Genomic DNA, 20,545 nt, shown 5'->3' with positions numbered 1-20,545 from the left:
TTTGACAAGGTCTCTGTCTCTTTCCATTCTTTGCCGGGTTTGTCTCTACCTTGCCTCATTCTCAGATAGATTATCTCACTACATTTTAGGCAAGATGGTAAGCAGCAACCCGAGACAAACATTATATGTTTATTTAATTCTTTTGGAAGTAATACATTTTTTTTAAATTGAGAGGTTTATGCTTTCCCCCAAATTACAGAATTGTTAAACCCCATTACGGAAGTCTCTAGTGTATTGTTTTCCTCTGCATTGTGTTGAATTGTAAATGCTATTGCAAATTCCAGAAATATAAAATTTTCTAAATTTTATAGTCTCTTTTCTTGGTCTCTTGAAAATTTTCAGCTAGCTCTATTCACGTAAAAATACCCTCAACCAAAAGCAGTAGTAAACCATAGAGAAGAAAATAACTTCTCCATTAAAACACAGACGGCTCCACCACAAAGGCCCATATGAAATGACCACACATTCAAGCAAAGCTGAGTTCCCGAAGGCCAAGAAGATTCCGTGATGGATTGCCTCCAAAGGAGAAGCGTAGACCCATATTTTCATGAGTACAGTTTTGCTGATCTAAAGATGTCTGGGCACACTGAACAAAGTACTTTACTTATAAATGTAAGTTCACATTTGTGATGTCTGATCACTGAGATAACTAATAATGAGGCTACATGAAACTTAGGGTAGATAAGTGATTTGGAAAAAACTTTTCTTAAGAGCTTCTGCAAGAAATTCCTGGAGATGCCTGTGGTCCAGGTTGGGTCATGTGCTCATTCCTAAAGCTGTCGTTGTGTAGTACCCTGATCGGGCCTGGCTGATGTAGCCACCCCTTTGGCCTGGAGTGGTGGGGGGAGTAAGCAACCAGGGCTAGTCCCACTGAGACCATAGGGAATAGTTTCCCCATGAAGATGAGGTGTTCAAGGGTTCTGTTGCTAGAAGTGGGGACCAGTCTAGCCACATGTTTATTAAACCTATAAAGATCTACTTGGGACAGGTGTATGATCTCTCTGAGTATTTTAACCCAGAAAGAGGGACAAAGGGTTAATATTGGGAGGTTCCATGCACTTGTTATTTTAGTTATTCATTCATTTATTTATTCATTAACCATGTATTGACTGTCAACTTTGTGCTGGGGCAGACATGAATCAGTCATGGCCGGTGACCTGAAAGAGCCTGCAGAGTGGAGAAACGGACAAGTGAATGGTTACCTCACAAAGTAATAAAAGTCCTGACACAGTGGGGTTTATTCCAGGAATGGAAGGATGGTTCAATCTTAGGAAATCTAATAATTTGGCTTATTCTTAGTACGGGTAAATGAGAAAAATTCTATGATTTATTTGATGGATGCTAAAAGGCATGTGATTAAATTAGCATCTATCTCTAATTTTTAGAACACCTCCTAATAAAATGGGATCTTCCCCAAAGCCAGCATCATCTTTAATGGTGTAATACTAGAAACATTCCCATTAAATCCAGAGCAAGACTAGAATGCCCATTATCATCACTATTATTTACCATTGCTCAGTAATTAATAGATGATGCAGTTAGATACAAAAAAGAATAAGAAAGGGGGAGGTAGAATTATCAGCATTTGCCAGTAATTTCATTTCTTTTGGAAAATCTAAGATAACCAATCCCCCCATGAATCTATTAGAAACAATAATAGGGTTCATTAAGGGCATTGATGAGGAAATTACTATGCAAAATCTGTAGTTTTCCTATATGCCTACCCGAACCATTTTGGAAATATAATGAGAGAAAATATTCTATTTATAGAACCAGCCAACCAAACAGAATAACTTGAAATATATTTAGCAAAAGTTGCAAGGGACTTGTAAGAACCAAATTTTAGTACTTTATGGAGGGGCATCAAAGAAAGAGGAGTAAATGGAAAGTGACCTCTTTCTCTTGGCTAGCATGTCTTTTTTCCATCCCTCCCCCCTCCTCCCTCCCTCCCTCTCATCTTGTCCCTGGCTCTTCCCTTCTCCCTCCCCCCTCCCTCCCTCCCTCCCTCCCTCTCATCCTGTCCCTGGCTCTTCCCTCCTCCCTCCCCCCTCCCTCCCTCCCTCCCTCTCATCTTGTCCCTGGCTCTTCCCTCCCCCCTCCCTCCCTCTCATCTTGTCCCTGGCTCTTCCCTTCTCCCTCCCCCCTCCCCCCTCCCTCCCTCCCTCTCATCTTGTCCCTGGCTCTTCCCTTCTCCCTCCCTCCTCCCTCCCTCCCTCCCATCTTGTCCCTGGCTCTTCCCTTCTCCCTCCCCCCTCCCTCCCTCCCTCCCTCCCTCCCTCTCATCCTCTCCCTGGCTCTTCCCTCCTCCCTCCCTCCCTCTCATCCTGTCCCTGGCTCTTCCCTTCTCCCTCCCCCCTCCCTCCCTCCGTCCCTCTCATCTTGTCCCTGGCTCTTCCCTCCTCCCTCCCCCCTCCCTCCTCCTTTGATTAGAGTTCTTTGCTGCTAAGTTGAGGGTGTGTTTGAGAGTGGTCTGAAAGTATTGGTTATATGAACGTGGCGAAAATGTTGTACTTCATTTATAGAATTCCCTTACTTTCCACATTACGGAGAAGATGGTAAGACAGCTGTTACTGTTTAGATTCATAAACAGTGCGGTGGGTGCTGATTGTTTTCTATCCCAAATTCAGGGGTGGTAGGACTGTGCCAAGATGTGGATTAATAGTTGAATTGGTGTAAATCAGTAAATTTACATGCACTCCTGTTGCTGCAAAGCAAAAGTCCAGTCAGGGACAAGTGATGGTTATTCTCAATGGGACAGGGAGATGACGGTGTGGATGGGAAAGAATAATGGTGGTGGTGGTGGTGACAGCATGGTGATAGACACATATTGTATTCCTGTGTGTGCACCAGGCTCTGCTCCAAGCAGTGGAGTCATTCAGTCTTCAGAGGACCTGGCGAGATAGGCGCTGTGATTTTACAGGCGAGGGAGTTGAGGCACAGAGAGGTCAAGTAACTTGCTCGAAATGTGGAGTTGAGATTCAGACCCAGGTGTTTGGTCACAAACATGCAGCATTTCCTTTTATTTGTTTCAAATCTCTTTCCCACTGGAGGTGGTGTCTTCCAGCATCACGGGAGTGAATAATCACTGCTGGCGTTCCCTGCTAGGAGCTTGTGATTTTCCGCATGCAGGTGGACTGCTTGCCTACCAGATGGGCTAATTGAGGCGGTCTGGACCCAGCAGCAAACTGTGGCACTGGCTTCCATTCTGGGACCAGGCTCATTCCCACTGTTCCCTTCTCCTGAAATACTCGGTCCCAGATCCTTAAACTACCCTAGGCTCCTTATCTGTCCTTCAGGTGTCGGCTCAAATTTCAGCTCCTGGAAAATACCTCTCCCAGTTACCTAATTTAAAGACCCTTTTCCACGTCTGAGCTTGTGATGCTGTTTTATTTTCTTCAGAGCATTTACTGCTTTCCAAAATCATGCTACTTAGTTACTTCTTCCTCACCAGAAGGCAGATTACATGAGAGTGGGGGTCTTGTCCATCTCGTTCCTTGCCGGCGCCCAGAACAGTGCTTAGCACCCAGCAGGCACTCCGTCATGGTAGTTTATTAATCACTAATTCTGAATCAATGAATTATTGAATGGAAGGAGGGCCTGTTGTGTGCTAACTTTTCTTGCAAAACTCCAGGCTTCTGAAAAGAAATGACACTAACGTTTCTTGGGAACTCTGGCTAAGAATTGTTGTCAGCTCTTTCACGTCCTATTTTTGCAAGACTATTTTGGGTACAAGAAAGAGAAACCCACTCAAACAAACCATGTGGGCTCAGCAGTCTCCCACAAGCTGCCTACCGCACAGGACATCACCTCCTTTATTCCTCACTGCAGCCTCGTGAAGTCGAGACTTTCTCATCCCAGTGTTACACAGAGAGCGAATGCGACCTGGAAGGGCGGGCAGGAGTCCCAGCGTCACACAGCAGGCTGGCACAAGCCAGGTGTCTTCACTGTAACACGTGGCTTTTGGTTCCTGGCCTTTGTTGCTGATGCTGCCGAAGTTTTAGAAGAGTTCAATTACTCCCGATAGACCGTTATGCTCTAAGAGTGGATTATGTTTCTCTAAATGCGTTATCGAAATTACATAGTTGGCATTTAACAATCAAAACATTACGCTGAGGCCCGTGTTTGATATGTCACTCACTGTAGGTACAGGGGCACCCTTCCTGGTGCCTCCTGGCTGAGCCTTCTGCAGGGGGCTGGAGGGTTGGGTGTCACTGGAGCTGAGGAAGTATTTGAGCCTAACTGCCTGAGCGCCTCTGTCACAGGGCAGTTGGACTGTTTGGAGCCATGTTGTGTTTTGAAAGAAAAAGCTGAACCTGAAATCAGAATTAAGGCTTTGAGTCTGAGTTCTGTGTCTACCTTGCCTTGTGCACATAGATAAGTGTTCAGCCTTTGAGCTTTTGTTTTCTTATCTCTCAAATGGGAGTACCAGCCTCTAATAATTCCATGGTGCTTTTGCAAGGATAGAATGATGATGCTGTGCTGGGATCTGCTTTGTCTACGTCTGTTAGTTGTTATTAATCCATGCACGTTTTCGTGAATTCCCCCAGGTAACTGGTTTTCTGGAATATTGTCCTCCAGGGAGTACCTGAAATACAGGATGAGCATTCTTATCATAAAGTTAGATTAAGAAGTTTAATTTACAGAAACTATTACACACTATGGATATCAAACATCGTTAGGGCAGACTGCATAAAGATCCCGGAATTCTGGAGAACCTCTGTCTGCATCACTCTTTCACCCAGCTCAGGACCACTGATGCGTCATTCTTTTGTACTGAAAACGTACAGAGCGGTGGGGTACACTTGCTTCTTAGGATTGCGCTGCGGCTCCCGAACTTTGGGAGTGACCAGGAGATTCTTCCATTTTACTCTCAAATGACCTATCATTTCATTTTTCTCTGCACCCTGTCTCTTTTCCAGGTTGGCATATTAACTTCTTACCTTCTGGCTGCCTGACTAACCTACTTTCTCACCTATAGAAGGCAGAATAATGCCCCCCCCCATAACCACGTCCTAATTTCCGGAAACTGTGAATATGCTAGATTATGTGGCAAAGGGGAATTAAGGTTGCACATGGAATTATGATTTCTAGACAGCTAACCTTGAGATGGGAGATAATCCTGGATTATCTGGATGGGCCCAGTGTGATCCCAGGGGTCCTTTTAAGTGGAAGAGGGAGGCACGGAGCGAGAGTCAGAGGGATGGCAGCATGAGAGGGGCTTAACCTGCTGTTGCTGGCTTCGAAGATAGAGGAAGGGGTCATGAGCCAAGGAATTCAGGAAGCTTCTAGAAGCTAGGGAACAGGGAAGGAAATCCATCCTTGCTTAGAGCCTCCAGAGGAACGCAGCGTGTGGACACTTTGATTTTAGCCCGTGGAGACCCGTGTCAGGGTTCTGGCGTCCAGAACAGTTAAGCCATCGGTGAATGGTCATTTGTTACAGCAGCAGTACGCTCTACTCAGATAGCTCGAGCGGTCTCCATCTCATTCCATTTCTTCCCTCTGCTTCGTCTCCCTTTCTGGAAAACACCCCCTCTGGGGCTGTTTAGTTCTCTCGCCAAACAGCAAAAAAGATGTACCCATCCAATATTTGCAGATGGTAACTGTACGAGTTAGGGTGAAAACAAAGAGACCCCAACACAGTGGCTTCCGTAAGACAGATGATGATTTTTCTACTACGCAACGAAAGTTGATATTCACAGTTTGTAGCAGTCAGGGCTGCGTGGCGACCAGCCACTCTGAGAGACCCAAGCTGACCACAGTGAGTGCAGGCGTGTGTGTTTGAACAGCAGCCGTGCATGAGCACTCCAGCCAGTCTTGCGGGGGCAGCTGTGCTCCAGGAGACCGTTCAGAGACCCACGTTCTGTTCTTCCCATCTGGTTGCTCTGCCGTCCAGAGCCCCCCAGGGAACTTGTTAGAAAAGCAGAATCTCAGATCCCATCCCAGACTTTCTGAAGCAGAATTTATGTTTTAAGACAATACTTGGGTAATTATTATGCACGAAGTTTGAGAAAAATGGCCTAACGGCAAGGTGGTTCCACTTCGGCATCAGTGACACTTGGGGCCAGGAAAGTCTTTGTTGCGGGGGGCTGTCCTGTGCATTGTAAGATGTTTAGCAGCCTCTCTGGCCTCTACCCCGCCAGACACTAGTAGTTAGGCCCTCCCCCAGTTTTAGTAACCAAAAATGTCTCCAGACGTTACCAAATGTCCCCTGGGGTCCAAAACTCCCTCTGATCGAGAACCCCTGCCTTAGAGAGTTTTCTCTGCTGCGTGATGGGAGCTGGGACTGCACCCTGTCTGCATTGCAGCCACCGTGAAGCAGCGAGGGCAGAAGGCCGGGAGCGGATTCCTCTTCAGCAGGTGAGGCAGTAGTGACGCTCATAACTTCCGCTCTCCTTCTGCTGGGGAGACTTCGTTGCATGGCCACCTCCAGCTGCAGAGGACTCTGGGGAACTTACTGAGTGTCTGTGTGCCCAGGAAGGAGGAGAGAACGAGTCTGGGGACAGTCAGCTGTCTGCTACAGTAACTCACGCAAGGATGTGGTCATACTGTATTTCATTATTCTCTTCTATCCGAAGTCAATCCAATTGGCAGGGTGAAATAAATTGACGAGGTATTTTTTTAATTATTTTTTGCAGTTGGAACACAGAACTATTTTAGGAGGTCACAGGATATTTTAGGAGCACACATAAAATTTACCCAAAGCTCTGATAGTGTGTATTTTGATATCAAGAGTTTGGTATCTTCTAAACTTCAGTCGTGAGTATTATTCCTGCAAGTTTCTTTATTTTTTCTTTTTCCATATAGATGTATTTGCCTATATTGATTTTTTATGTGAAAAATAATTTTCTTCAATCATTGTAAAGACTATATCATACTATAAGTGTGTTGTTGTGGTGGAGATAGACGTGCATGTCCATACATGTCTATGTATATGTGTGTGTCGGTAGCTATCAGTAGATATCTCTTTCTCTGTGTATCTATTTATTTGGCACCACCTGCCTTGGTACCCCCTCATCCCTCGCCCAGGCTGCTGCAGCCGACTTCTGTTCTTGTTCCGCTGACTTTCTTGCCCTCTGTAATCTGCTCTCCACACAGTGGCTGGGGGAAGTGATCCTTTTAGAACATAAAGCAGGCCACATCACTCTCCTAATTTAAATTTTCCAATGGCTTGTTGTCAACCTAGAGAAAACTTCTAAGTCCTGGCCATGATCTACAAGGCCCTACAGGATCTGACCCTGCCAACCTCTTCAGCCACATTCACTTGTCATCTTCTCTGTGCTCCTCTCCTTGAGCCGCATTAGCTTCCTTGCTGTATCTGAGAAGCCAAACATGGCCCTGCCTCAGGACCTTTGCACTTGTTGCCCGCTCTGCCTTTAATGCTTTTTCCTTAGATAATTTCTTGGCTTGCATCCCTCCTTCATTCGAGCCTCTGCTGGGCTGTCCCTCCCTCCTCAATATGGCTTTTTCTTGTACTGTCTGGACTCCCCTTGTACATTCTTGGTGCTAAGAAAGAGCTCCACTCATTGGAAAATGCTGGTAAACACAATATTGCCATTAATATTTGCCTACGTTCCCCAGTTACACTACCCCAACCCAACGTTCTGGTGTCTTAATTTCTTGGTTCTTAATCCCCCCATTCTTGACGGAAGATCTTGCTTTGATCTGGGGGCACAAAATGACCTCGATGTTGCTGTGGTCAATTGAAAAGATGCTTAGGTAACTCTTAGCCGTTCCTGTTATTTAAGTAGACTGCCTCTAGGGGGTGGTGATGCGATACAGGCTGAGTCCGGAGTGAGGCGTTTTCCTGAGATGTGGGATGTGCGTGGCTCCTTGCTCCTTCCAAGCTAGGTTAACCCTCCACATTTGCCCCTGAAAATAAGACGCTTTAGGAAAGGCTCACTTTCAGTAAATGATAAACAAACACCAAAAGCAATGTTTAAAGCAAACTCAAGTATAGTTGAGTATCTTTTGTTCTCTACCCACTTTCTAGCTAGTTTTTCATTTGTGTTCAGATACAGAGAGAATATTCCTGTTACTGTCTGAATATGGACAATGAACATACCACGTTACCATAAATCTATGTTAAGACATTTAATATTAGAAATTATTATTATAACATATATGCCCAATATTAAATAGGTAAACTACCCACTTAGATTCTGAGAATCGCATGACAGGTTCAACCAACAAACCGCATGACCTCACCCAGAACCGCTGATTTCCTTATTTAGCGTGAAACAGAGAGTTTGTTCTGTCCGTACTGACTGGTTCTCATTCACTTATGAATTGCTGGGTTGAAAGTCTAGTGTTTTGGTTTACCTTCAACTCTTGGCCTTGATGCTCCTAGATTTTCTTGGCTTTGTGTCTCTTTTCAGTCCCTTTACCTCTCATCCTCCAGGAGGAAGAAATTGCCCCAAGTCATGGTATGTTAGAGCACTTTTAAAGAAAATCTTTCCCAGTGTTTTGAAACTTAGCTTTAGCTGCAGAAATCTATTGGGTAGGATTCTTCTGGTTATAACACACGGAAATTCCAGGTGAAATCTGAAATAAGCATGAATCAAAAAAGAATTTAGGGGTCGGCCTGGTGGTGTGGTGGTTAAGCTGGCGTGCTCCACTTCTGTGGCCTGGGGTTTGTAGGTTCGGATCCTAGGCGCGGACCTACACACTGGTCATCAAGCCACGCTGTGGCCGTGTCTGCATACAAAAAATAGAGGAAGATTCCATAGATGTTAGCTCAGGGACAGTCTTCCTCCAGTAAAAAGAGGGAGATTGGCAACAGATGTTAGCTCAAGGCCAATCTTCCTCACCAAAGAAAAGAAAAAGAAAAAGAATTTAATGGCTTATGTATCTGAGAAGTCCTGGGAAGGGGTGGCCTCATTAGGGCTTAAACAGTGTCACTGGATCTCCCACTTCTGGATTCTGCTGCCTCTGAGGTGGTTGGCTGCTTTCTTAAAACCTGTCCCCTTGTGGTCATAAGCAGGTGCCAGCCCAATTTTCTTGCCCCAAATGGAGTAGGAAAAGTGTACCATCTTTGTCCCAGAAGTCTCTGCTAACGCCTCAGGGTAGCTCATTGCTTCCTTAGGGGTCACGTGCACATCCAGCAAGCAGTTCTTGGTGCCAGAGGGGGTGTGGGGTTTGAGGCACTGCCTCCCTGGAGCAGAGGTGGGAGGCAGTTCCCCTGCGGGCACAGAGGATGAAATGCGGGCATTTTCCCAAAGCAAAGCCAGCAGACGGTCATCAAAGAAGGGAAATGCACGCTGGTGCCAAAACAACAGATGTCTGTTTTGAGACTCTACTGTTCAAACGTCATCTTTCACCGAAGTACCAATGAATAAAACAGACATCCCGAGAGTTCTGCTGGCTTGCGTGGAGATGGGGGACCCGGATCCTCTTCTGTGGCTCTCCTGAGGTGGGCACAAGTAGAATGGCTCCAGATCTCCCTCTGCCAGCTCACTGCTTGGAGACTCTGCATCTCTTCTTTAACACAGAAAGAAAGGAAGGAAAGAAAGGGGAGAGAGAGAGAGAGAAAGCAAGAAAGGAAACTTGTCTAGTCTCTGTGCCTAAGAGCTGTTCAATTCTGAGAAAAATATCTAAAGAACCTGCCCCTCAGAAATCACTAATTATTTACTTAGAATATTTTCTATTTCCATCACTTCCTTAGCAACCCCTAGCAGCTGCCTGGGAAAATGTAAAGGGATTGTACATTTTACAAGAGAATTCCTCAAATAGCTAGTGAAATGGTTTCGTACGTTCATCTTCCTGCCCAGATTCACTTCAAGTGGAGAGGGAGAAATGATTTGGTGTTTCATCAGTCTTAATACAACAACTAGATTGCCCGGAATTTCTAGAACATCCTGCTTCTGTGTCATTTTCCTCCTTTCATTTGTGGTAAGGCCTACGATATAGATTTAAGTGTGATTCAGTCTTTTATGCTTTTGTAAGAGTTTTTATAGAAATCCACATTTTGGGAGAAAAAAATTCCTTTATTAAATCTAGTGTCTTGATGTTTTGTTTAAAAATAGGTTGTATTTAAAAATACTTCGTGTACTTTTTGGGTTTCTCATTAGCACACAATGACGTTGTCTTCCTCTGTGTGTGCGTTTGTGTGTGTGCGTGTGTATTGTGTTAAAGGTGTCTCTTGAAGGTGCTCTCTCTAGGGAAGCCTTGGGAACTCGTGGACCTTGGGCTTGTGAAGCCCCAGGGTCAGTTGTCAGGTCCAGGTCACTTTCCGGTATGGTTCTTGAACTTTCTGTGGCTCCAGCCTTCCCTGACAGGATCCCCCTGGTCCCGCCCCTGTCCTGGCTGTGGAGGAGGAGTCTGGCTCTTTCCTCATTCCCCTGAGAAGAAGACCACAGACCTTTCCCTTTAAGGGTTTGCCGGGTGGAGGTGAAGGAGCTGGAGGAACGAGGAGGAGTAACACAATACCACTTATTGCTGGTCCTCCAGTCTCTGTTGGGCCCATGTATTTGAACGCTGGTTTTCAGAAAGAGAGTGCTCATCCAGATTTCTTGTGACTGATTTGATGAGTCTGAAGACTTCCTCAAAATTCTCTTTTATTTCAGGAAAAGGCAAAATTTAAAAACCAGTAGATTATGCAGGAAGTTAATTTTTGTGATTTTCACTTTCCAGTAATTGTGCTTTTGCATGTTAGGCATTCTTAGGAAGAGTAGCTAACTTCCTTTGAGTGCTTATGTGACTAAAAGAAAACCCCGATGCGTCCCTGCCCCTCCTTTGTCTGAGCTAATCCTCAGGGCAAGCCCTGTTGAGTAAGAGGTGCTGTATGTTATGTGGAAACTGAGGCACAGAGTGGGGAAGAATGATACCCAAAGGTTCACAGGTCATTAGTGACGGGACCTAGATTCGAAGATAAGCATTTAGGGTGTTCTGTTAGCCACAGTGCTGTGCTCTTCTCTGAGAGAGGAGATGCTCAGGTGTAGGTCCATCCACAGTCACCCAGAGTCCAGCTGTCTCTTGTGCCTGTCTGCAGACAGAGCTGGGATTCTCTGGAAAGCACTTCTGCAGCCGAATTCTAGATGTCTGCATCTTAGAGGATAGCTCCCGTTGCTGCCTTTCGAGGCTGTTTGGGAAGGAAACCCACATCTTCGAAGGCTGTGAAAGACTGTTGCTAATGTCTGCCTACTGCCGTTTGGGGTAAAGGTCTCAGCACTTCGGATCACTTCAGAGACAGATACTGATTTTCCAAGCCCTGCTGTGAGCCCGCAGCTTCTGAGACCCAGTGACTCAGCCTCCCCTCTCTGCATGGGGCAGCCAAGGCATGAGAATTGCCCTGGGCTGTGTATTTTTTAAAAATAAGGGGATCAGAAAAATCCCTTCAACCTAGGCTATTTGAAGGCAGTGTGAGGGATGGAAGGCAACCCTTCTCCATCGTCTTGCTTAGGGATGCTTCTGACCCTCTGCCTCGGTTGTGCCGTGTCTGTGCAGAGAGGGGCTGCTCGCAGACACAGTGGTTTATTCAGTGACATCACGGCCACCCTTTTGTTCCTAGCGAAGAATTTTTTTTGCCCCCTGAGGTTAACAATTACCTTTGGAAAAGTGTTTTCGTGAACAGAACTTTGGCTAAAATTGTAGTGATAACATTACTGCCTCGTTGCAAAGCTCTGACACCAGCGCTCCTGCTGCAGAGTTACCTGGCATGGAGTAGAGGAGCATAACAAGCATGCTCATCATGCCCGCCAGGAACTTTTATATGCGTTATCTCCCCAAAAACAGTCCTCGTGACCACCCCATGAGAGAGAGGATGCTTTTTTAAAGTAGTTTAATTTGTTTCTCTTCTATTGTGTTAAAAAAAAAACCATGCTATAAAATGTACCGTCTTAAGCATTTTGAAGTTCAGTAAAATATATTCACATTGTTGTGAAATAGATCTCCAGAACTTTTTCATCTTCTAGATGTGAAACTCTACACCCATTAAATTTTATTTTACTCAATAAATCATAAACATGTTTCCATAATAACAGGAGCGAGACTGTTCTTATCCCCATTTTACACAGGAGGAAACTGAGGTAGGGAAAGTTAAGTCACTTGCCCCGGGTCACCCTGATCCTAACACGAGTTGGTCTGGATGCCAGTCTCACTATCAAGTCCTGCATTTTGGTCCTGGTCGGGTCCTAGTCTTCCTAACTGCCCTGCGCTTGTTGGGGCACCTGGGACACAGTAGGATTTCACTTAAATTGTTATTATTTAAGCAATACATACTCAGTGAAGACAATGAGAAAATGCTGACAGCACAAAAAAGTCCTCTCACCCAAAGATAACTCTTACTAATAGTTTAGCGTATGTTCTTCCCTAAATTTTTCAGTACAGTCGTGTGCCATATAACATCGTTTCGGTCAATGATCCACCGTGTATCTGATGCTGGTGCCGTATAGCTGAGGTGTGCGGCGGGCTATTCCATCTAGGTTTGTGTAAGTGCACTCTATGATGTTTGCACAACGACAAAATCGCCTTACGACACATTTCTCAGAATGTATCCCCGTCATTACGCGATGCATGACCATACTTACAAAGTATATATAAATCACTTTCTTACAAAAATGTGTACTTTTAAAGATACTACTTTGGTTTTTTCCACCTCCTCAAATTGGAAACAACCCAATGTTCATCAGCAGTGGCATGGATAAATAAAATGGGTTATATGTTTTAAAATGGAATTGTATACAGAAATAAAAATCAACCACAGCCACATTCAAGAAAATTTATGAATCTTACAAGCATAATGAAAGAAGTCAGACATAGAAGAAGAAACTCTGCATGATTTTGTTTAAACACAGTTCCAAGACAAGGAAAGCAAATTCATAAGTTAGAATATTGGTTCCCCTTGGGCGAGTGAGGGCAGTGACCTGGGATCGGTGTATCAGGGGGCCACTGGAGGCTTAGTCACCTTCTGTTTCTTGTGAGTATGGTTGCCGGGTGTGTTCCCTTGGATAATTCATGGAGCTATGCAAGTACGATTTCCATACTTTCTGGTATGGATGCTATGCTCCAAATTGCAAATCCAATCACATGATTATAGACTTTTTTACTGATTAGTTCCAAGGCATAGTTATTAGTGCAAGACTCCAGAATTATGGATGTGGGTTCATATCCTGGATTTAACCTCTTCTTATGTCAGAGAGACCCTGGCCAATTGATTAACCGTGTGGGCTTTGGTTTCTTCATCTGTAAAATGAGTTAATTTTGGTTCCTCTTACTTAGTGAGATAATTATCTCCTTGCTGGCACAGGGCAAGAACTCCTTGAATGACGGCTTTTATAGTTGTTCTTGCTGTTCTTATCTCTTTAGGTGAGGGAGCTGGTGGATGGTGTCCTGTGGCAGAGGGAGGAGCAGGAGGGGGATCCAGTCAAGACACAGTCTCCAGGTGAGCCTGAGGGGACAGAGCAGAGCTGATGCTGAGGTGCGGGAGGAAGGGTCCAAGGCCTGGGGCCCCTCCATCCTTCCCTGTCTCAGTTCCTGCCCATCTGTAAACACAGGAAGGGAACTAAACCAGGTCATCTCTAATTGGTTAGTCCTTTCAGCTCGGACATTGAAGAGTCAGGAGGGCAATAGAAATGCCACGAAAATTTAAAAACAAATTTCCCGGTTTGATCCCCATTCAAACACAAAGGACCAGGTCTGGGCGTGAAGGGAGCTGGATATCGGTGGTGGGATTATAGGTCGTTTCTATATTCTTCATTGTGCGTTTTTCCATTTTGGACAGAAGTAGCCTGAGCCAAGGAGCTGCTTGCGTGGCTGAGGACCCTGAGGTGGTTCATTTATCTGAAGACTCCACATGAAAGGCAGCCCCCTGTGTCCTGGAGAGCAGAGAATCACACCCTGTGGATGGGATAGGATGGAACCCCCTGGGCTCAGGCGTGCTCTGTCCACTCTGCCACAGCCTGTCCTTAAGGGACACCCCCACATTCGATGGCTTGCTGGGGGGGGGGCATCAAGAGAAGGGGGCTCAGACTGCCAGTGCCCAGACTCCAAGGGCCTCCACTCTCCTCCCTCTCACCCTGAATCAGCCCCTAGCCCCTCCTGAGTGGAACCCCGTCTTCCCAGCCTGGACCATTAGAGCACGAATTCCCCTTCCCAAGACGTGCATCCTGGAGAAGGGAGAGTCCCCTGGTGTGGACTCTGTCTCCCTTAGGATGTCAGTCTCTCCCAGCCTCCTGGGCTTGGCCTCTACTTGGGGAAATCTGGGTCTCAGAAGCTGTACCTCAGGCCCCTCTTAGCTGGCAATGTGTATGTCACACCCACATCCTGCCCCACCAAGCCATGTACACATATAGTGCACACAATCCAGGCACTGAGTCTTGTGTGGGGTGAAGATTTGTCCTGCACAGGGAGGCAGGGTGTATGGTGAGGAGAGAAGGAATGTGTGAAATGTATGTAGAACAGGGAGAAATGAGGTCCTCTGGGGACACTGGGAGAGGTGTGGGCAGCACTGAGGGCCCTTGTAGTCTGTGGTTGTGATGTGAAGGTGGGACCAGCCCTCACTGCACCAGCCTCTGCCCCTTTCCCGGCTGGGGGCAGATGCGGAGGAGGCAGAGAGTTGGGTTCCCAGGGTGGATTTCACCTGGCCAGGACCGTGGAAGGGGTCGGTCAGAGCTACAGGTCAGGAGCGTGGGGCTGTCCCGGAGCTCAGTGTCTGCAGAGGAAGAAAGGACGTGATGGAGGGGAAGGAGAGTGAACGTGGGGCCAAGTTTGCAGATGGGGAGACCCAGTGGCTGAGGAGGAGTGAGGAGAGGGAGCCCACAGTGACTGGGCTGCAAAGACACCACTGGGTGCCGACTGGAAGGGGTTGGCCTGAAATGGGTTATCAGTCATGCTGGAGAGGTTTATATGTGTGGAGTGAGGCCAGGGTAGTGGGTGGCAGGGGTTGAGTGAAGGAGGGTGGAGAGGGCCCTGAGGGTCCAGGATGTCAGAAGGATCATCTGGGTGGATGGCAGAGTGACCAAGAAGGGTCGAGTCGCAGTGATGGTGAAGAGACAGACAGTGAAGACTTATACAGACACCCGAACACACACACACATGAACACACACACACACAGGGACCCTGATCAGCGCATAGGGTGCAGTTTGGCCCAATGGCTGAGCACAGCTGCCAGAGGTGCCAGCCCTTGTGGGCAGCCCCTTCTCTGTGGCCATGCCACTGTCCCTAAGGTGCCTCCTGCTCTGTGGAGAGCCCCACTCAAGAGCTTCATCATCTTCATGCCCTGATTATTCATCTTGTCCCTGAAGCACTCGATACCATGGTCTCTCTCCAGGATGAACCAGACGTTGATGGTGGGTTGCCACCCTGGAGGTGACATGGGTTAGAGCCATGTTGGACTCCTTGTGGCCTGTGGGGTTGGGGAAGGTCCTAATGCCTGAAGGAGGAAGAGCAGACGTGGGGGAAACCCCGATGCAGGGAGTTGCGTGGCCAGGAGGGATGCAGGCCCAGACCCCAGCAGTGCAGAGTGGAGACGGCTGGTGGCCGGCAGGGAGGCTGTCCACCCTGCGTCTCTTTGCTGGCCTCAGGATCGCTGTCATCAGTCAAGGCTGCCGGAGGCTTGTTTTCACGAGTTCTCTCAAATGCTGCAGGAGCTTAGGAACAGGTGACCTGAACTTGAGACTTCCTGACCTGGTCTCTGAATGAAATAAGAGGAGGTGACAGGCTCTGTACCAGCAACTTTTGTGTCCCCTGAGGGTGGGGATCCTGTGAGGCCGGGGAAGCACAATTGTCCTGTCCCTGGGCACGAGGCCAGCTGCAGCGAGACAGGTTCACAGGTGGAGGGGTGATCACGGAAGGGCGTGCCCGGGCTTTGGAAAACTGGAGAAAGTTGGTCCTTGGATGGGGTGTGGAAAGAACATGAGCTATGGGTGGGGAGGAGCCAGGATGATTGACAGCTCTGAGCAGTGAAGGAAAAACTGTCTCCCCAAGTAGAGATCTGAGGTTTCCACAGTACAGTAGGAGCTGAGTCTGTCACATGGTGGTTCACCCAGATTCACAGACTGGGTGGTCACCTGGCACATTCCAGCAAAAGTGCTGCCCCCTGGAAGCCAAGGCCATCCATGCAGTTGAGCCAGTGGCCACTACCAGATTTTGAATTTTGAGGCAATGATTCCACAAAGGGCATTATAAACAGTTTGCATCCACTTGCCTTCCTAGAAAACAGGAGCTGCCTTCGAGATCTGTTCTGGCATTGGAAGCATCCCAAGGTTTCCAGGGTGTGAATACTGACTTGTCAACCAAAGGGCACGCTCCTCATTCTCTCAATGCCTATCCTGCCTCTTCCAACCCAGGGTTGTGCCACCATTTTATCCATTAAGCCCAGCCCCTGCCTTGTCAGTCCCACCCCAATACACCAAGGACACTGAACTGGGGTTCCGCAGCATCTTTGCTGGAAAAAAATGAAAGGATAGTTTCAATCCCATAGCCCCTGTCATCACCTCTCATCACACTCTACTGCCATGATCTCCTGAAGCATGTGAACCTCCGTGACCTCCCTCACAAATGTCCCCAGGCATTGCTGATGTGGCTGCATAGCATGGATGGTCAGGAGACTGTCCAGTGAATCTTGCAAACTCCTCCTCCCCCAACCTCAGCCAGGAGATCACTCCTGGGTGAAGTCCTCCCATCTCAAGCACAGTGAGGCTGTGGGTTGCAGGCTTCAGGACTGGCATTCCTCTTGGGTAAAGCTTGCCCATCTGCCACTCAAGAAGACTTTGAAAGTTTGAGTGGGGACCTCATCTTATTTACCTTGTCTTCAGTGCCCAGGATGGTGTAAACAACACCCAGCACATCTGGTAGGCTGAATGGAATGAGCTAACGGAACAGTCAATGCCCTGACTAGCCCCACTTCCCCCTGAGGAACAGAGCATTTTGCCTCTCACTAAGTGACTTTCACAATTCCCCCATAAGGCCTAGTCTAAGGACACATAATTCTTGTCTTGCTGACAGTTCCCAACAGGATCCTAGAGAGGCTGTTGGTGTGCTATGGAGAATACCCCAAACCTCTTCCTTGCCCATCTCGCTTACAGAGTTGAGCTGCCAGGTGAGTCCACCAGGGGCCCCACTGGGTACAAGAGGATGACAATGGCTGCCCCTGGCCCATTTGCCCACCTGTCTTGTAGACAAGAGGCCTCTGTTCTTTGTCTCAGCAGAAGCCAGTCCAGAGCTCGCACTCTGGGCTCAGAGATCCCCAGTGCCTATCAGTCTATTCACCTTCCAGCTCATGTGAGAACTGTGAAGCCTCCACTTCCTCAAATACCCACAGCACTGGGCTTTTGCGGGTTGTGAATGAGAGAAGGCAAGTAAAGCATTACCCAGGGAACCACACTGTAATTAGTTCTTAGTACATGGTGGTGACTCTCCCTTATTTTCATTAACACCACCACCATCTTTATCGTGTGAAGTGTCCTAGAAACACCAGCACATTAATAATTAGAAGACATAGGACCTATATGGCAGGCCACTGCCTGGCTCCAATGTGCAGGTAGGAGATGAGGCCTGTTTCCAGTACCCCAGGATTGGTATTGGGGAGCTCAGGGGTGGGACGAGAGGGAGGGACACCCCCATGTTGTGCGTTCTGAATTCCAAAAACCTTGAAGTTCATTCTGAAGCCGAAGGGTGGCAGGGATGGCATCACTTTACTCTGGTGATATCAATGGTTCCTGCTCAGCACTTTGTATACCATTTTCCTGAAAGCTTGGGAAAAAAGATGTCGGTAATAAGGGCTTTATGGAGAAAAATGTAACAAGATTGAAGGGACTGAGCCCAGATGTCTTTAAAATGACTAATATCAGAGCAGATGTCCATAGCTCAGGAAAGTGGGCTGTGAAGTCAGGTGAAACAAGGAAAGAGATCATATGGTTGATGGAGATACGAGAGGCAAACAGCAAGTTGTCCCTCCACTTGAGTCTGCCGTCCCATCGCGTCAGCTGAGGAAGCTGACACTAGTGGGAAATGTCCGATGAGATTTCCACAGAAACTGCGAAGACCCTAATATCCTGAAGGGGAGGGGCTGTTGATGAGCTCATTGAGAGGAGAACTGTGAAAGGACCACAACCTTGTCAGAATTGGACATCTCCCCAATCCAGAATAAGGAAGGGACGAGAAAGGAAGAGCAGTAGATGGAGCAGATGTGCATAGAGCTCACAGTGATGCTCAATTGGATTAGACTCACTTACCTTAGAAGTGTCCAAGTGTGCCTTGGCAATCGTTGCCTCATAGGTATTCATTCATCCATCCATCTAGCCATCCATCCATCCATCCATCTATCCACCATCCATCGTGCACACATCCGCAAGCCATCCATCCACCATTTATTCATCCATTCATCTATCCCTCATCTGTTCATCCATTCATTCACCATCCATCCATTATCCATCCATCCATCATCCTTCCATCCATCTAGCCATTCATCCATTCATCCATCCATCCATCCATCCACCTGTTTATCCACCATGCATCCCTCATCTATCCATCCATCCAGTCGTCTACTCATCTATACACTATCCAGCCAGGCAGCCATCATCCATCCCTCCTCCCACTATCCATTCAAAATCCTGTCATTTATCCCCCATCCATGCAACATCTATCCATCCTTCCATACATTGATCTATCTATCCATCTACTCATCTATCCACTATCCATCCATCACCCACCTAACCACCATCCATCCATCCACCCACCATCCATCCACCATCCTTCCATCCTTTCACCATACATTCACTACCTACTATCAATCCATCCACCTACTATCCACCCACCATCCTTCAGTCCTTCCATCAACCATCCACTATCCATTCATCCACCCACTATCCATTTATTCACCATCTCTCTATCCATTTACTAGGTAATTTGGGAACATAGGATAAAAATTATTATGACTGTGTTGCCGGCCCTTCCTCTGCCCTGACACTATTGAGGGCTCCAGATCCTCTAAACCATTACCATTGTCAAGCTCTGTCCCCTGAAATCAAGTGCAGTTTTGTTCCGATGATGAGCACACATACTCATGCTATTCCCAAGATCTTGGACATGGCCACCCACCAGGATCTGGTTTCCCAGCACCAGCTCCTGCCTCATCCCTGTGTCTTCTGCGGCTCACGTTCCTTGAGAGGCTGAGGTTAAATCTCAGGACTGAATGAAACAATCCTTTCATGGGTGAGGGAGAGGGAAGATCCAGACATGGGCATATACCAGAGAAAAGGCAAAGAGAGGGGGCCACTTGTCTCCTCAGGCCCAGGTGGACAAGAGTTAGGCTGGAAAGCTGACAATCACCCAGAGAGGAAAGGTGGACATGGGGAGACAAATGGGCAGAGAGGGGGAAGAAACGCTGGACTCTTTAGTGGGAGGTGAGGTGTTAGGGAGGCCTGGAGCCCAAGGCCGAGTGTCAGGGCGGTCCAGGTCACAAAAATACCAAGAAGAGGCACAGAGGGGTCCCAGGGAGGTGAGGCTGTGATGGTCCCCGTGTAGGGACTGGGAACTTGGTGTCATCTAGATATTTGCAGACCTCAAATATTGTTTCAACAGCACTATGGATTTTGGAAATTTATAACATGTTTGATAATAATGTGTTTGACTTTTAATATTGACCACAGTGTAGTACCTTGCAAAATATAAGCACATAATAGGGACAACATTCTTCACATTAATAGGTAGACTTAAAATATGCAAAGTTCCTTCCAAACCATGACTTTGCTGAAGAAACTACATCTTAGAAAGGCTACCTGACTTGCCCATAATTTCACCAGAAGTAAGGGGTTGGCAGGGACCTATGGTGGATGAAAATCTGTCCAAGGCCTCACTGAACTGCCCACTCAGGCAGTGGTCAGGAAGATGCTCTGCTCTCCCCGGGAGACATCACCAAAGACACGAGAGGAAACTCTGGCCCAAGCTCACCTGATGCTCAGAATAACAGAATTGAGACTCTAAGCCAGTGAAGGTGGCTGACCTGGGGCCTGTACAGGCCAACTGCTCATCCCTACTGACATTCTCACCTCACCTTTTCAGTGTGGGTGGGAATAAACTGGGTCCCCTCTTCTCATAGCACAGAGAGCAGACTTAGCCATGCTTTCAGGAGGGAGGGCTGCATGGCCCAGTGGGAGCCCCTATATCTGTTCCCTGCTCACCTGGCCTGCCAGCTGCCCTTTTATCCTCTGGCTTAGGCTGACCTGGAGACAGGATCCTGCCACTCCCTGACCTTCATAAAGGCCCTTCAAGTTTGCCGTGTAGTTGGTGATTATATTGTTTGGATCCTGTGAATGGATGTTCTTAAATTTTTGTAATTAGCCATCATTACTCTTGGGTTTGATTCCTTCTGAAAAAAACATATCTGGAAGGGAGAATGTCATCAGAATGGGAAGTAGTAAACATCTGCATTGAGAGTTAGCAAGATAAACAATGGCTTCCTTGTGTGTATCCTCCACCTCGCCTTGGCCTTTATTGTACGAGCCCCAGGGATCCTCGACAAGCCCCGTCCCTCGAGCATCCCTGGGAGAGTTGGTCCAGTCCAGGCTACAGATCCCACCTTGGAGCTGACGTCCCCTCACCTCCCCT

At 47.3% G+C, this 20,545-nt stretch overlaps 1 protein-coding gene across 50 annotated transcripts in view; it reads left to right on the top strand.

Moving 5' to 3' along the window:
* LOC138917406 (olfactory receptor 2AE1-like) overlaps positions 1–20,545 on the top strand; it is a 407,962-nt gene that overhangs the window by 333,667 nt on the left and 53,750 nt on the right. For 9 of the 50 annotated variants that reach the window (XM_070233603.1, XM_070233624.1, XM_070233616.1 and 6 more), the window contains 2 exons: positions 13,303–13,378; positions 13,718–17,291. Coding sequence is in view for 6 of the 50 variants with exons in the window: in XM_070233647.1 (XP_070089748.1) it covers positions 13,303–13,378; positions 13,718–13,763; positions 15,520–15,596; positions 16,151–16,237; positions 16,943–17,036; positions 17,116–17,291; positions 20,155–20,188 (590 nt within the window). In the remaining 44 variants the exon portion in view is untranslated. Of the gene's footprint in view, positions 1–13,302; positions 13,379–13,717; positions 20,415–20,545 lie in introns of those variants that run through there. The other 41 variants (XM_070233641.1, XM_070233637.1, XM_070233610.1 and 38 more) reach the window with 39 other exon arrangements.

Source organism: Equus caballus, chromosome 14 (genome assembly GCF_041296265.1).
Source record: "Equus caballus isolate H_3958 breed thoroughbred chromosome 14, TB-T2T, whole genome shotgun sequence".
Classification (NCBI taxonomy): domain Eukaryota; kingdom Metazoa; phylum Chordata; class Mammalia; order Perissodactyla; family Equidae; genus Equus; species Equus caballus.
This window is presented reverse-complemented; position numbering and strand designations above follow the sequence as displayed.